The 17,539-nt window shown below is 44.3% G+C and overlaps 1 protein-coding gene across 1 annotated transcript in view; it reads left to right on the forward strand.

The window, feature by feature from the left end:
- The window catches only part of LOC126188065 (RNA-binding protein Raly-like), a 1,094,525-nt gene that overhangs the window by 286,253 nt on the left and 790,733 nt on the right, over positions 1–17,539 (forward strand). Inside the window, exon 2 of the mRNA XM_049929509.1 lies at positions 12,553–12,718. Within this exon, the coding sequence (XP_049785466.1) occupies positions 12,574–12,718 (145 nt within the window). The 5' untranslated portion in view covers positions 12,553–12,573. The remainder of the gene's footprint in view (positions 1–12,552; positions 12,719–17,539) is intronic.

The raw sequence follows: 17,539 nt of genomic DNA on the forward strand, positions 1-17,539 counted from the left end.
GTCCGGCCATCCTGATTTAGGTTTTCCGTGATTTCCCTAAATCGCTCCAGGCAAATGCCGGGATGGTTCCTTTGAATGGACAAGGCCGACTTCCTTCCCCGTCCTTCCCTAATCCGATGAGACCGATGACCACGCTGTCTGGTCTCCTTTCCCAAAACAACCAACCAACCAATCTTATCGATACTCGAAAATTACTGTCATTTTTTATAAGCTTATACCAAAAGATTTTTCAGAAGATTTCTTGAGACGAAATTAACAACAAATATGTATTTTGCATACGACTTTCTGGGCCACAAAGAGATCACAGACTACTGTGATAAGTTACATACGCGAAGTGAATTCAAGTAAGGGCGAAGTGCGTGTTCTTCAACAACTGAGAAAAAAATAATTACGTACAAAATAACTATTTTATCTGCAACGGCGACCGCAGTCAAAAGAAGCTCTGAATGACGACAGTTTTCCCCTCTTTCTGCCGTTAGCTGGATTAAAATATCCTGTTACTTTAGGACCTCCGCTACTACATAATTTCGACACTGTAGCCATTTTCAAGTAAGTGTAGTAGTGTAACACGTTAGATTCTTTTATTGGATTCCAGTCAAAACGTTGGTTTAAATTTGTGAAATGGCAGCAGTTAATAACAGGACACCAACTGTTTCCTGAAAAGCAGTGAATTAACATATTTGTTTATTTGATTCAGATCTGATATTTCAGTTACAGGAGTAACTCGTCCAAATCCAGCAACTTTCACATGCTACGTCACATAAGATATCTATACTAAAAAATAATAATTTTTTAAAGAAAAATTCTATATACTACCCTTTGGTATATATCTTAATTCGGAATCCAAAAGGAATATGCTACTGTTCTCCTGTACTATACGGTAATGCTGAATCACAAATTTTGTACTTTATAATTATGGATTATAGTAGTACACAACAATCTGCTTCACAGCCTACAGTACACTACACCAAACTACACTAAACTACGCTACTGTGCTTGGTATCATAACCTGTGTAGAGTTCTCATTTGACTGGTTAGTTTACCTTCGGCGCACTGAGGGACAACTCAGGAACCACAGGGGCTGTGCTGGTGTGCCACCCAGAGCAAAGAGATTGGGAGATGGCTGCCAGGATCTCAGCACCCTTTCCTGGTCCTGTCCGAGACTCATCTCCTCACTGCTTCCGGAAGGTTGTTGTAGGTGGATGTCCTGCCGTTGTGTACTCCATTGTGGTGGCCTGTGGCCTCTTCTTGGTTATTTCTCAGCCATGTTAGCTTGCAGTTCGTAAGCTGATAATTTATCTGTTAGCGAGTTCAGCTTATGCCACAGTTCCTCATTTGTTATTGTGTTATAGACTACTGTGTTAACAAGACGTTCCTGTCCTGGCCTGTAACGTCTTGTCTAACGGCTCTTGCTTCACTAGGAACTTAAATGCATGATGGATCCTGCACAGTTATTCCCTTATATATATATATATATATATATATATATATATATATATATATATATATATATATATGGATATGCGAAAGCACAAAAGATTTTGTTTCCTCCCTGTGTAACATCATAGCAGCCGCCGATAGTCGCAACTGTCTGATATCAAAAGTTGTTCACTCACTCCAATTAAATTTTGTTGTAATACGTAATTAGCAGGGAATTATATCATTATGTTGGTCACTGTTAATAAAGTTACTGTGCAGCTGCCATTCCAGCTATGAAAAGTGTAAGTAGCTGCAAATATCTCATCTAATGCAACTAGTTGAGAATGCATATACAACAACAACCAAGAACTACAATTTGGGAAGTTTGGGTGAAAACATATCTGATCTGGTCTACCGCAGTTGCTTGCTATTACTCCTGCTGACGACGTTGTACCCCATCAGGAAGCTTAGTTTTAATATTAAATACCTTTCAATTTGTTACGACTTAATTATTTACTGTTATTTCTTTGATCTCTCCCATCTGTGGACCAGGTAAGAAACATTCCTCATGAATTTGTCTACTCTCTGAGTTTTGGTCTTTCACACCATTCCTTTCTTGTTTGATTTGTCCCCGAGGTGCGCTTTCCTATCTTTCCCTGAAAGCGCCGAACTTCCTAATCTTGTTCCGATAAGTTGACCTGTCAAGAATTTCTGCTTTTATAATGTTAATTTCTACTAATTCCTTCTTTTACTTCCCTGAAAAAAACTGATAAGAACTTTTTTTTTCGAAATGGAAAAATATTTGTTTAGTCAGTGTTTCCGCGCACATTTGAACCAAGTGATTATAGAACGGAATTCTCTCTTTCCTGAAAGCATCAGATAATTTTTTTCTGTTTGGGTGTAGATATCTTCATTGCTTCTTCTCATCCGTAGATGTACTTTACACGTACAGACCAACAAATGATTACAATTTCAAAAAAATTCGAAGGTTTCTTCAAGGGAAAGGGTTTCACAAAGTGAGCAAATCAATAACGCGTCGGTCCATATTCGGCCCTTATGCAAGCAGTTATTCGATTTGATATTTGTTAATAGCGTTGTTGGATGTCTTCCTGTCGTGGCAAATTCCGTCCAATTCGCACTTTATATCTTCAAATTCTCAAACAGCTAGGAGGGCCCTCCCCAAATCCTCCCAATTGTTCTCATCTGGAGAGACGTCTGACGATATTGCTGGCCAAGGTAGGGTTTGGCAAGCGAGAGATCAAGCAGTACAAACTCTCGCCATGTTTGGGTGCACATTATCTATCTGAAATGTAAGTCCAGGATGACTTGTCATGAAGGACAGCAAAAAGGGGTATAAAATATCGTCGACATACCGCTGTTCTGCAAAGGTGCTGTAGAGCAGCAGTCCTGGATGTCGGGCTGTATGGCGTGGGACAGTCAGGTTGGAAGCACACTACTGTCCGGGGTGTCTTCAACCATGGCTCCGGTGATCATCTGGGCTCATTTCGAAGCGGTATTCATCACTGAAGACAATTCTACTCCAACCAATGAGATTCCACGCCGAAGACGTGTGTGCTGTACTGGACAGTGATGGGATGCTACCCTTACTGTGCCCCGCCGTATCGCCCAACAACGAGGAATAATGGTTTGGGGGACCATTTCTTTTATTACTGGGAACCCTTTGGTTGTCATACTTGGCACCGTTACAGCACAGTGTTACATCGACGACATTCTACGCCCCGTTTCGTTGCCCTTCATAGCAAGCAATCTAGGGTTTACATTTGGATCAAATAACACCTGAACGCACAAGGCCAAATGATACCTTGGTCATCAAGGTCGCCGTACCACTCCCCAGCTGAGAGCATCTGGAGCATTATGGTCAGGGCCCTCGGGATTTTAAGATCTAAAGCCCCAGTTTGACACAACTGGACATGATATCCCTCATGGGGACACCCAAAAAAATGATTTAGTGGGGAGCTGAATAACTGTCTGCATAAGAGCCAGAGATGTGTCAGTGCGTTACTGACTTGCTCAATTTGTGAAACTCTTCAATTTCTAGAATGTGCGCTGATATGAAACTTCAAGGCAGATTAAAACTGTGTGCCGGACCGAGACTCGAACTCGGGACCTTTGCCTTTCGCGAGCAAGTGCTCTACCAACTGATCTACCCAAGCACGACTCACAGCTTTAATTCCGCCAGTACCTCGCCTCCCACCTTCCAAACTTCACAAAAGCTCTCCTGCGAACCTTGCAGAACTAGCATTGAAGAAGGATATTTGGGGATTTTTCTAGAATGAAATTTTCACTCTACAGCGGAGTGTGCGCTGATATGAAACTGTAGAGTGAAAATTTCATTCTAGAAACATCCCCCAGGATTTGGCTAAGCCATGTCTCCGCGATATCCTTTCTTCCAGGAGTCCTACTTCTGCAAGGTTCGCAGGAGAGCTTCTGTGAAGTTTGGAGGGTGGGAGGCGAGGTACTGGCGGAATTAAAGCTGTGAGGACGGGGCGTGAGTCGTACTTGGGTAGCTCAGTTGGTAGAGCACATGCCCGCGAAAGGGAAAGGTCCCGAGTTTGAGTCTCGGTCCAGCACCCAGTATTAATCTGACAGGAAGTTTCATATCAGCGCACACTCCGCTGCAAAGTGAAAATCTCATTCTTCAATTATTTGCTTGTCTGTATATGTCCATCACATCCACACATTTCTGTCCCATACGGGTAACCCCTGCATGGTGCGTCGATTCTTTTCTCTTAGAGTGTTTATGATTTGTACTCATTATAGCCCATTATGCAATAAGCCCGAGTGGAAACGGCTCATACTCTAATTTGTGTGACGTCAGCATTTATTCTTCGCTAGCTTGGGAAAACAGTCTCATTTGTGTAAGATAGAAATAGTTACCATTTAAAAGAATTTCCACTCTGCAGTGGGGTGTGCGCCGATTCGAAACCTCCTGGAAGATTAAAACTGTGTAGCGGGGTGGGCCACAAACCTGTGATCTTTTGCCTTTCGCGGGCAAGTGCTCTTCCGGCTGAGCTGCCCAAGCACGAAAGGCGATCTGCCTTCACCGTTTTACATCCGCCAGTTACTTCATCTCCTTCCCACAGAACCTCACAGAACGTCCGCTGCACGCCCTTGCGGCAACAGCACTTTTTTGGAAGAAAAGATCATGCGCAGACAAGACATAGTCAGAGCCTGGGAGATAGTTTCCAAAACGAATTTTCACCCTGTAGGGGATTCTGCGCTAATATTAAATTTCCTGGCAGATTAAAACGAGTCGACATTAAACCAGACACATTTCAACCAGCAACAAACACAGGGTATAGTAACTGGTACAACATTGCTGGGACAACACACAGAGGTGACAAACGTCATGGTATGGCGACATGCACAGAAGGCAATAGTATCGCGTACAGAAGGTATAAAAGAGAGTGCATTCGCGGAGCTGTTATTTTTATTCAAACGATTCATGTGAAAAGGTATTCGAAGTCATTATGGCCTCAGGAAGGGAATTAACGGACTTTGAACCGGAGATATTCCATTTCGGAATTCGTTAGGAAATTCAGTATTTCCATATCCACAGTGTCCAGAGTGTCCCTAGAAAACGAAATTTCAGGCATTACTTCTCACGAGTGACAACGCAGTGGCTGACGGCCTTCATTTAACGACCGACGGTTGCGGGATTTGCGAAGAGTGGTCAGAGCTGACAAACAAGTAACATTGCGCCAGATAAACGCAAAAACCAATGTGGCACGTACGAAGAATGTACACTTTAGAACAGTGCTGCGAAATATGGCGTTAATGGGCTCGGTCACAGCGGCCGGCCTTGTTGATTCGACTTGCTGCAAGAGGAGGTCCGACACTATGTTAGAAGGTATCCCACGACTCTTGTGACTCCATTGTAATGCCTCTGTTGCCCTCTATCGTAGCTTGAGGTACATGCAGTATGCAAGACTTACCCTTCTCTCATTTATACGGCAATTTCTGGCTGTCGTCGCTGTTCATCTGTTGTACTGCAGTATGGAACCAACTGTGTATGAAATATTTTTAACAAGCGACGTAACTATGAGGTGCAATGTTTCATTTGACTTGAAAGATGAAAGATTTGTCTGTCATTTCTGTGCAATAGTAAAGAAGGACGGGTATTATGGTATCAGTGATAAATTAAAAACTTAACATTTCATTCATAGCATAAAATAAAAGCAGGAAGTAGCTGATCTGTATCTTGTATCTACATAATACTCCTTTATCTGTTTGTAACTCTTGAAAACTAGCATTTTAACGCAAAACAGAATTCTTCAACCACAGTTTTCACCTTTGACACTGACTTTCCTTAAAGCCCAAATACTGATTTGATCCCAGATTACAACATTATTTTTGAACTGAGTTTCTAAAACTTAGAAACATTAGGAGAGTACTGTTTAGTTTTTTGTAGTATTCAAGCACTTATCACTTTTATAAATAGCAGCGAACCGTGGGCGGACAAAGTTTTGCCAATTTAAATTAACATTTTGATGCTGTGTGTCTTGATAATGAGGGAATCAAAATTTTTCAATATTCGTTCAATTTCTACGTTTATTGCCCGAAACAATACGAATAAAACACCGAAAATCGGTTATTTCAGAAACCGGTTATCTCGACCGGTTTTAACAGTGAAACTGGTGTGGAAAAAAAACAATATAACCGAAAACCGTTTGTTTCAAGCATAACCGTCGTCCCTACCATGGATTCGCACGTGCAGTGTACTATAGACATTCGAATGCGCTCTACCGAAGTCCTCACAAAACACTCTTCGTCACAAACTTTTACTGCCCAAACATTTTTCCGTACAATTTTTCACGAGGCGGACATGGATAAATCGTTCCTCGTTCAATTTCTACGTTTATTGCACGAAACAATACGAATAAAACACCGAAAATCGGTTATTTCAGAAACCGGTTATCTCGACCGGTTTTAACAGTGAAACTGGTGTGGAAAAAAAACAATATAACCGAAAACCGTTTGTTTCAAGCATAACCGTCGTCCCTACTGTGGATTCGCACGTGCAGTTTACTATAGACATTCGAATGCGCTCTACCGAAGTCCTCACAAAACACTTTTCGTCACAAACTTTTACTGCCCAAAACATTTTTCCGTACAATTTTTCACGAGGCGGACATGGATGAATCGTTCATCGTTCTGCACGGAACACAAGGACAGTTATGTGGTAAACTGCACGTCTGCTGCCACCGCGTTGGAAAATTGTAATCGATGACAGCGTCAGAACGTTGTTCGACATATAAATCCAGTGGCGCAGTATGACGCCAAGTACAGCGAACAGTGTCGTTGATTTTTTTGGTCTAGGCGTGAACTCACCACCCGTCGCGCACCTGCAGGTTCAGTGACCTTTGCAGTCTCCGGCCGCTGCGCGGTGCGGGGGCCCGCAGCAGCGCCAGACCGCCACAAAGGGCCGAGCAGGCCAGCAGGGGAAAAGTCCCGGGCCCGCGGCGCACACTGTTTGCCGCGCTCTGGTCTGGTCTCCGCTCCGCGCCGCCGGAGATACGAGTCTCATTAGGCTGGCGCCAACTTTGCCGTGCCTGCCGCAGGCTTGCCAACCTCGCGCGCTCTAAGTGGCCGCGCGCGTGAGAAACGGTCCGACCCGGGTCGGCGCCTGCACCACGGCATCCTACCTCCCCACATATGGCACTTCCACTATGACCGTCCTGGCCGACAAGTCAAATCATCGTCGCTCATCACTTACCCCCACTCTCGAACTCCTAGCCCCCTTATCCTATACAGGGTGGTCCATTGGTAGTGACCGGGCCAACTATCTCACGAAATAAGCATCAAACGAATAAACTACAAAGAACGAAATTCGTCTAGCTTGAAGGGAGCAACCAGATGGCGCTACGGTTGGCCCGCTGGATGGCGCTGACAAAGGTCAAACGGTTATAAATTGCGTTTTTTAAAATAGGAACACCCATTTTGGTTGGTTGGTTGGGTTGGGGAAGGAGACCAGACAGCGTGGTCATTGGTCATCGGATTAGGGGAGGATTGGGAAGGAAGTCGGTCGTGCCCTTTCAGAGGAATCATCCCGGCATTTGCCTGGAGTGATTTAGGGAAATCACAGAAAACCTAAATCAGGATGGCCGGACGCGGGATTGAACCGTCGTCCTCCAGAATGCGAGTCCAGTGTCTAACCACTGCGCCACCCCGCTCGGTACACCCATTTTTATTACATATTCGTGTAGTACGTAAAGAAAAATGAATGTTTTAGCTGGACCACTTTTTGCGCTTTGTGATAGATGGCGCTGTAATAGACACAAACGTATAAGTACATGGTATCACGTAACATTTCGCCTGTGCGGACGGTATTTGCTTCCTCAGACATTACCCGTGTCAAAATGGACCGTTTACCAACCCGGAAAAGGTCGATATCGTGTTGATGTATGGCTATTGTTATCAAAATTCGCAACGGGCGTGTGCTATGTATGCTGCTCAGTATCCTGGACGAAATCATCCAAGTGTCCGGACCGTTCGTCGGATAGTTATGTTATTTAAGGAAACAGGAAGCGTTCAGCCATATGGGAAACGTCAACCTCGACCTGCAACAAATGATGATGCCCAAGTAGGCGTTTTAGCTGCTGTCGCGGCTAATCCGCACATCAGTAGCAGACAAATTGCGCGTCAATCTGGAATCTCATAAACGTCGGTGTTGAGAACGCTACATCAACATCAATTGCACCCGTACCATATTTCTATGCACCAGGAATTGTATGGCGACGAATTTGAACGTCGTATACAGTTCTGCCACTGGGCACAAGAGAAATTAGGGGACGATGACAGATTTTTTGCACGCGTTCTATTTAGCGACGAAGCTTCATGTACCAACAGCGGTAACGTAAACCGGCATAATATTAACTATTTGGCAACGGTAAATCCACGATGGCTGCGACAAGTGGAACATCAGCGACCTTGGCGGGTAAACGTATGGGTGTGGCATTATGGGAGGAAAGATAATTGGCCCCCGTGGGATCTGAAATAAAGTTAATTGTCCTAACCGACGGCACGTCTCGTACATGAGATAAAAGGAAAATGTTAAAGATTTTTCTAAGATGGCGCCTATCAATGAAAATTCTTTGTTAAGGCTCATATCTACTTAAGGCAATCCAGGTATCAGACTACCAATTCATTGACCACATACACAAATTCTTTTGACAAAATAACCATTATATTTTTCGGGTTTTAAGTACAACTTACATTATCAGCTGATACAGCAAGATCAGTTTGACACAAGAACGTCCTCTTGGGTCCGAATCCAAGCAGACAAGATAAGTGAAAGACGAAGGAAAGAAAGTTCATGGATATAAGCGCAAGAATCTATGGAATAACATGTCCATTGTAGTTCTATTTCTTCTTCTTTGGCGTACTTGTCAATTGTTTATAAAACGTATCGTAATATTTAATTTACATTTTTTTAAACCGAAGTCTACCCAGGAGAAAGAGTACAGTACGATGGCATTACCAGCAGCTCAATGGAAAGTGCCTACAGTTCGCAGTGTACGTGCGTGGCAGCTAGAGCAAGAGGATGAGTTTACCGTAGCTTTCTGGCTGTCAAACTGCCATATTTAAACCCAATCGAGACTCTGTGGGGCCACCTCAATCGGACTGTTCGCACCATGGTGTAGCTGACCAGTCAACTTGGCTCCTCATCCCTGTCGGTACGTCCCAGAAATCGGTTGACTCTCTTCCTGCACGTCTAGCAGCGGTTCCCACTGGAAAAGGTGGTTATTCAGACTTTTGACAGATGGTCACATTAATGAGACTGGGTAGCATAGTTTATAAAAATTTGTGGCAAAGTGGCATAACTGTGATGGACTGAAGTCCGCTGTGAAAACGATACCATTATCATCCAATGATCACTAGCAAAACTCCTCGGGATTGCAGTAAGCCACACCCACGCTGCTGTTTTGTGGCAGCGGCAACTTAGTTCCGATGTTGAGTGGCAGACTGCGTTCGGTACCGATGTTACGTGGCAGAGGGCATTTCGTACCAACGTCACCTCGCTAATGGCGCTTCATACCAAAGTCAAATGGCAAGATGCTTTCATCAGTATTGCGTGACGACGAGCTTTGTACCAATGTAATGTGGCATAGGGTGCTTTGTACCAATGTTGCAGGGCAGACAGGGCTTCAGAAGACTTTGCGTGGCAGAGGGCGCTCCATACCGATAGTGTGTGACATACGGTGCGTATTACCAACGTTGTGAGACGGACGATGCTTCGTACTGGTGTTGAATGGTGGTGCGTGCCACATACCACTGTTTCGTGGCAGAGAACCCACTCTACCGAAGTTGCACCGCCGAGTGCACTACATAGTGATGATGCGCTGGGAATCGTGGGAATGTGTCACACGTAAAATGAAGCTCGCACCTGTCTGGTGCTACATTCGAGTGGATCGAGCGGTCTTGTAGCTCGCAATTGCTATCACCGGCTTGAGACACTCTAAACTCCATTGAAATATGGAACAGACAACGTTCATGCAATTTCCTGGAATGTGTTGCTTAAATAGTTTCAGTTACCTGAATGTGACTTTATTTTGTTACGTAACTTTGTTTTCTACATTTTTATTGCAACTCTAAGCTGGGGGCTGTCCGAGAAAATTAAGGCTACGCCAGCCAAGTCGCCCGACCCTAAGTACAGGGTTATTACAAATGATTGAAGCGGTTTCACAGCTCTGCAATAACTTTATTATTTGAGATATTTTCACAATGCTTTGCACACACATACAAAAACTCAAAAAGTTTTTTTAGGCATTCACAAATGTTCGATATGTGCCCCTTTAGTGATTCGGCAGACATCAAGCCGATAATCAAGTTCCTCCCACACTCGGCGCAGCATGTCCTCATCAGTGAGTTCGAAAGCATCGTTGATGCGAGCTCGCAGTTCTGGCACGTTTCTTGGTAGAGGAGGTTTAAACACTGAATCTTTCACATAACCCCACAGAAAGAAATCGCATGGGGTTAAGTCGGGGGAGCGTGGAGGCCATGACATGAATTGCTGATCATGATCTCCATCACGACCGATCCATCGGTTTTCCAATCTCCTGTTTAAGAAATGCCGAACATCATGATGGAAGTGCGGTGGAGCACCATCCTGTTGAAAGATGAAGTGGGCGCTGTCGGTCTCCAGTTCTGGCATGGGCCCATTTTTCGCCGGCTACGTGTGAAACTTGCCCGCACGCGTTCAACCGTTTCTTCGCTCACTGCAGGCCGCCCCGTTGATTTCCCCTTACAGAGGCATCTAGAAGCTTTACACTGCGCATCCCATCGCCGAATGGAGTTAGCAGTTGGTGGATCTTTGTTGAACTTCGTCCTGAAGTGTCGTTGCACTGTTATGACTGACTGATGTGAGTGCATTTCAAGCACGACATACGCTTTCTCGGCTCCTGTCGCCATTTTCTCTCACTGCGCTCTCGAGCGCTCTGACGGCAGAAACCTGAAGTGCGGCTTCAGCCGAACAAAACTTTATGAGTTTTTCTACGTATCTGTAGTGTGTCGTGACCATATGTCAATGAATGGAGCTACAGTGAATTTATGAAATCGCTTCAATCATTTGTAATAGCCCTGTATTTAGTGCTATCCGTGTGGAGCTGGGGAGGCTCGCTAGTTTCGTATAAATACTGACCGAAGTTAATAATTTAAATTGCTATCAAAATCTTCTTAAAGGCTTAACGAACTTTACACATAATTTCAAACGTTTTCGAAACTTTTTCTGTCTAACGCCACCTACAAAAAAATGAAAGGAAAAGTGTCACGACATTTTTCGCTGTTCTTGTAGTAAAACTTCAGAATCATGCTTGGCATTTTAATTTAATACTTCATTACTGATTGCTGTATTCGTAACACGTTTTGCAGGCACTGCCGACACGCACCACCCAATGTACCTACAAAGGTATACTGCTTTACGATACGTAGTGCAGGAGATTTCACATCATGAAGACTAAGATGGGCGAGAAAAGGGCCTCTGTTAAGAGTGTGCATTATCCTGACTGTGCACATTCAGTGTCAAATACTGAGGGCACTTCCCTATTTCCAAAGAACTTTAAATCTGATTTCACACATTTTACAAGGTTAAAGACAAGTATTTAACGTAAAGATTCATTTGTAAACAAAAAAGAAAAGAAAAGAAACAGACTTGAAGCTAGTTTACACATGGGATTTCGATTCATGAGTTACTGATATTTTAGTCGCCCAAGATCATATTATAGTGCAGTCGACGTATTATTTTAGGAAAGCGGAATTGACATTTTACGATACCTGAGTCATGCAGTCGCAACTAGCAGTACGCAACTTATTTGAACAATGTGAATTGGTGAATTTTATATTCTCTGAACATTTGCAAGATCTGCGGCGTTGCAGTCGTACAACTCAATGTGATACCTAAGAAATTTAATAGGATACATCCGCAGGAAACAATACGCAAAAAATACAATGTACTAGTAGCAGACAAAAGTAAACAATCCTCAAAAGCACGAACATAGCACAGACGAAATCTAAGGAGTTTGACACTATGCAATCGGAAAACCGTTCCGGATTACTCTGTCGTCTGTATGTTTGTTGACTTGATAAGATGCATTTCGTTATATCAGTTATTCCTGATGAATGTGATGTTGGAAACGTGGCTCTCAAAACAAATTTGATGGACAGTAATTTACAGAATCCGAAGCCGTCGATTCCGTAATCAAAATTACGAACTGCCTCTAACCCTTAAAATTAAAAATGTTATTTACCCGTGGTAAATATGTAGGTTCTTACCAAATTGGGAAATGAATCAAGAAAACTTCTGTCATTAAAGCGCTTCATTGCAGCATCTATTAATGATGACGGTGTTCGAATAAAGCTGAAAATAAAATTATGTTGTCAGTAAGACATCGCTGTTATCGTGTGCACTTCTTCGCTTTTCAACAAACCATGTTTTTCCCGTCATATTGCCTCCATTCGGCTATTTTGGCAGAAGATGACATTATGAGGGTTGTTTAGAGTGAAGATATTATTTCATCGGGTGAACAAGATTCTGTAATTTCTTGCTTTTTTATGTGAGTTAGACGTGTTGAGCTATTCACACATTTCACGGGTTTCCCAATTTCTCGTTTGCAGACCACCCTCGCTGAGCGGGCTATGAAGATGAGCAAGGTGGGCAACCAGACCAACTCGCAGGACCCGCAGGCTGTCAACTCGCGGGTCTTCGTGGGGAACCTCAACACCTTCCAGTGCTCCAAGACCGACGTCGAGAGGATGTTCCAGCGCTACGGCCGGATAGCGGGTGAGTCCAAAGCGCTGCGCAACGTTATAGACCAGGCGCAGAGCACACGAGATTAGTGTTCAGAACGAGCAACATATGGGTCGTGTTCTTTCTCAAAGGTGCGACCTCGCACTGGCATTAGGTAAACCGAGTAAACCTTAAAGCCACTGTAACACATGAGGTTTTGAACCCCGTCCTGTCCAGTGTGTTAACCTTCGGAGCACCAAGCTACCAAATCAACAACATGTACCAGCAGGAGACAAATGAGACCCCTCACAATAATAATCTCAGCGTATCAAAGTGGAATGCCTAGGTTCTGCTGACGACCTGGCTGTCCTCACTTAGACTAGCGAGGTAACGGAGTACCACACGAAGTTATACGAGATAGAAGGCCTTCAGATATCATATGAGAAGACTCATTTGATGAAAAATTTACATAAAAGTATCAGAACAAACGAAATATGGGCCAGTTTTACGTATGTTGTCTTCTAAATGTCTCCAAGAAATCGTAGTGCCCTCTGTAGTAGACGGTAAAACAAATTTAGAAAGAGCTATCAAACTCCAAAAAGCGTACAGAATAACGTGGAATCGCTGCAATAACAAGTTACATGTAATGCGAAACTTGGTCAATACAAGACAGTGCATGAAGCAGTAAACGTATCAGAAGCTAGGAGGCCATTCAAAAATTGATGAAACTGCAGAGGAGATGCGAAAAATTTTAAGAAATATTTCTCGTCCCACTAACGTAAATGGCATATAGATTAAAAGAAAAACTACGGGCTTATAGACATATCTAGACAAGTTCAATGATTTAATGCACAGAAGACAGTGGAAGTTATATTTTGCATCTGGTCTATCGTAGTTCCACTTGCGAAGCCGTACGGGCAGAACGTTGTTTCCTTCTCCTCCGTCACAGCGCTGCGGGTATTGCAAGGTTGGCATTTATGTGACGTTTTGTGCTTTGTGTGCATACGTTCTACGCCGAATACGTCTTCGTGTTCGTTTGAGTGTATTCTTAGTAGCGGCATTGATCGCTTATATTTTTCCCCGGCGTGAATGTCTATTTCACTTTTGAAAAGTCGACCCGTCATGTGCAGCGCAGTTCTCCGGAAATCCATGATTGGTAGATGTTTTTGTTTTGACTTCGGATCAGATACAGACAGCGTATTTTGATACCGAACTGTACGTTTCCTTTGTAGCATTTGTGAATCCCTCACAAGTAGAAATGTTGCTGCTCAAATAGAGTTCCAGGTTACTTTCCGTCAGAGGTGACTCAGTTAGTACAGTCCTCTCCCTATGAACGCCGAAGTTCAGTGCACGAATGTTCGTGTGTTCAACCTGCCTGCTGAGGTAGATAATGTTTACCTCAAAGGCGATTTGCTCAAGAATGGGGGACTTAAAACATTCGACTAGAACAGTGGTCAGCCAGTACAGACTTCAGTGATACAGCGGGGTCCGTTCCGTAGAAATACAGTTTAACAGGGTATCCCGTCTCATTTACATGTCCTTAATTAACATATACATACAGCGGGAGGGTGTGGACGTGCTTTTTGTGTAACGAGAGTGTTTTAGAAGGGGTTTTGTTTTGCGATCTGCTCTTGAACACTGACGTAAGCCAACGATGATTGCCCATGAATCAGTGACTGGACAATGATCTGATGGTGATGCCCACCGGTAAGTTTTGAATTTCGTTGCGGGTAATTTTCCGTCGTTACGACCTAAGACGAGTTTTGATGTAAAGGCTCATCGCACGGATGTTTATGTTATACAAAATAATGGCCGCCGTACACTGATACCGCTGACGGCGTTCCCTCAGTCTTGCCCCCCCCCCCCCCCCACACTCCTCTCCATCTCCTACGAACTACGTACATTTACTAATTCTCCGGGTAGTAGGGATAGGACATTGCTGTTTCGATTACTGCAGATGTTTCCTCGGAATTTCTCCAAGGTCGGAACACTTGCTGTCTTGTCACAGCTCCCAGCTGTTCGTTGTCTAGTACCCTACTCTATTTTCTTGCTCTTAGAGAAGCCGCACACGGGTGGCGTAGGCGGGGGGGAGGGGGAGGGAGAGCTTCACATGATTTGCCTCCCTTGTCTTCTTGTCTTGTTGACGTAGGTCGGTCGCTTTCGCTAGGGGCTCCTCGAATGCCGACAGCTTCCGATTCAGGGCCGTCAATGAGTGACTTGGATGCTACGAACTATCCTCCTACCTCGCCAGCGGCGGTGGATAACTTGCCTACCACACGGCCGACGTAAATGACGAATCCAGGTACACCATGCGCTTGCAAAGAGAAAACAACAGCGTAACGGTTCCGCAGAATGTGGCACTAGTTTCCTCACATTTGTCGATTGATGCAGCGATGGACTGTGAATGTCGGAGTAGTACGTCGGGCTTTTTTTTTTTTTTTTTGCCGCTTCAACCTGTTCTTATTCTGATTGAAGACTGAAGCACACAGATTTATTATAACAAATGTTAATACAATTGAATCAGATCTGCGTTTGGCTTCGTTGCGTTAATTTAATTACGATTCCTGTGCTGATATTGTACTTTTACAAGAAGCTGTATTCACCAGACTCTCTTCCTGTATTTCTGACTATTTTTAATGTGGCTCCCGAAAATTTGACGGATGCCGCTCTTTTCTTTCGTGATTATATTCCCATAGCCGATAATGGAATACTTGATTCTGGTAGTGAGATAGGGTGTCGTCTTCTTGAATGTTTATACGCACTGTCTGGTTCGGGTCATACAGTGGAGCGTTCGCGGTTTTACAAAGAGGACGTTGTCTACCTTTTCGCAAGATTCTTCGGTGTCTCCTGTTAGGTAGCGATTTTAATATTGTTTTATCGTCTAGCGATTAGTTGCCACATTATAATTTTTATCCTGAGTTAAGTGAATGGTTCATTCGATGCGATTGTGTGACGTGTGGGAGCAGAAATATTCCACCTTGTTTAGTTAGATACATGTTTCTTGACCGCCACATCTTGGAGTCGTATTGACAGGTTTTTTTATTTATGAGATTGTTTATGACTTTGTGGCTGGTCCCGGCGGAAGTTCGAGGCCTCCCTCGCTCATGGGTGTGTGTGTCTGTCCTTAGGATAATTTAGGTTAAGTAGTATGTAAGCTTAGGGACTGATGACCTTAGCAGTTAAGTCCCATAAGATTTCCGACACACTTTTTTTAATGTTTATGCGACGGGATGTTTGCAGTTGGGGTGGTACCCGTTTCCTTTTCCAACCACTTTGCTGTGGCGGCCATTGTAAACATTGGACGATAACGTGCGAAACTGTTACGACCACAGTGGATGCTGAATGTTTGCCACCTCAAGGATAGCGTGCTGGATGATGTGGCTAGCACCTTATGGGAGCGTTGGGTCCGCTCCGCTGTGCGTTAATCTTCGCCGTTCGATTGGTGGACAGAGATTAAGGGCAGCCGTAGTTTCGTCAGTGTTTAGTATCATACTGTGCCGCTCGAGCGAGGAAAACTTACAAATTTTATTACACTCGTCTAAGTACTCTACCCGAACAAGCAGTTGACTCCCTCTACGGATCCAAGACTTTCGCCGCATTAAAGCAAATCCGCTGCGGCTCAAGCGCATCAGATGGAGGGTTTATAGGTGAAATCTAAACCTCGTTCGCTTCTTGAAACGGAACTGACGCCCTTGTATCAACTACTTCCCCACTAGCCGCGACGTCATCGCTCCTTCATTACGTCTCTCACAGTTGCTGAAGGCCGCCAAGTGACTGCATAGTGCGGTATTGTGTGCGGCAGCCACCAATATTACGAGGAACTACAGGATGATTTTTTCCATCGTGTACGAACTCTAGAGATTGATCGATGAGGGCATACGGAACAAAAAGGTCTAATGAGCTTATGTCCGGAAATGCTTGGTTTCCATGCTAAGGACCATTTATTCAATCACACATTGTTGCCGAGACTGCGGTCTAATATGCGCTGTACCATGCAGCCACAGTTACAGTATGTGTTGCAAATGGTTTCCATGTGACTCAACGCATGTTCTGTCTCACACGTTAACGCCAGCCAGGCTGCATCCGAACGGTGTCAAATGCAGCTTAAAATCGCTGCTCAAGTGTCTCCACATCTCGAATGGGCTCTGCATGCACGGTACTTTTGAGATGGCGCCATAACCAGAAATCACACTGTTTGCGTTCCTCTGACCGAGTAGGCCATGTAAGTGGACCCCTTGTCCGATCCATCGACGAGGGAAGGCACGATTGAGATGCGTCCGGATGTTAACGGCGAAGTGGGCTGGAGCACCATCATGTAGCAGCCACGTAACCTTTCGAATCATCAGTGGCACTTCTTGAAGCAGGGGAGCAATGCCGATAGTTCTGGCCTTTTAGGCGACATCAAAGGAAAACTGGTCTCAAAATGCGGTCGCCAATTATCACGGCCAAACATTCCGGCTTCACTTAGCTGATGATTCGCTGTCACCAAACCTTGGGGCTTCAGCATCCTATCTCACAGATGATTGTTATCCAATCTGAAGATTCCACCCCGCATAAAGGTGGCATCATCTGTGAATAGGATGGATGAAAAACTCGGAAACGTGGTTGTCTGGTGAAGAAACCAACGAAAAAGCTGCTGCCGATATGGGAAGTCTGTCGCTAGTAAACCCTGCACAGGCTGTCAGTGAAAAGGGTAGGAACAGTTGTCATGGAGAACGTTCCACACGGTCGTCTGGCTCACCTTGTTCCGGCGGGTCGACTGCCTGGTACTGACAAGGCGGTTGCCTTTCACAGTGTTAATCGCATTTTCCTACAAGTCTGATATTCGAAAATTTCGGGTACGTTCTTTATGATTTCCCGCTTCCTGAAACGACC

The sequence above is a fragment of the Schistocerca cancellata genome, chromosome 5 (assembly GCF_023864275.1).
Source record: "Schistocerca cancellata isolate TAMUIC-IGC-003103 chromosome 5, iqSchCanc2.1, whole genome shotgun sequence".
NCBI lineage: Eukaryota > Metazoa > Arthropoda > Insecta > Orthoptera > Acrididae > Schistocerca > Schistocerca cancellata.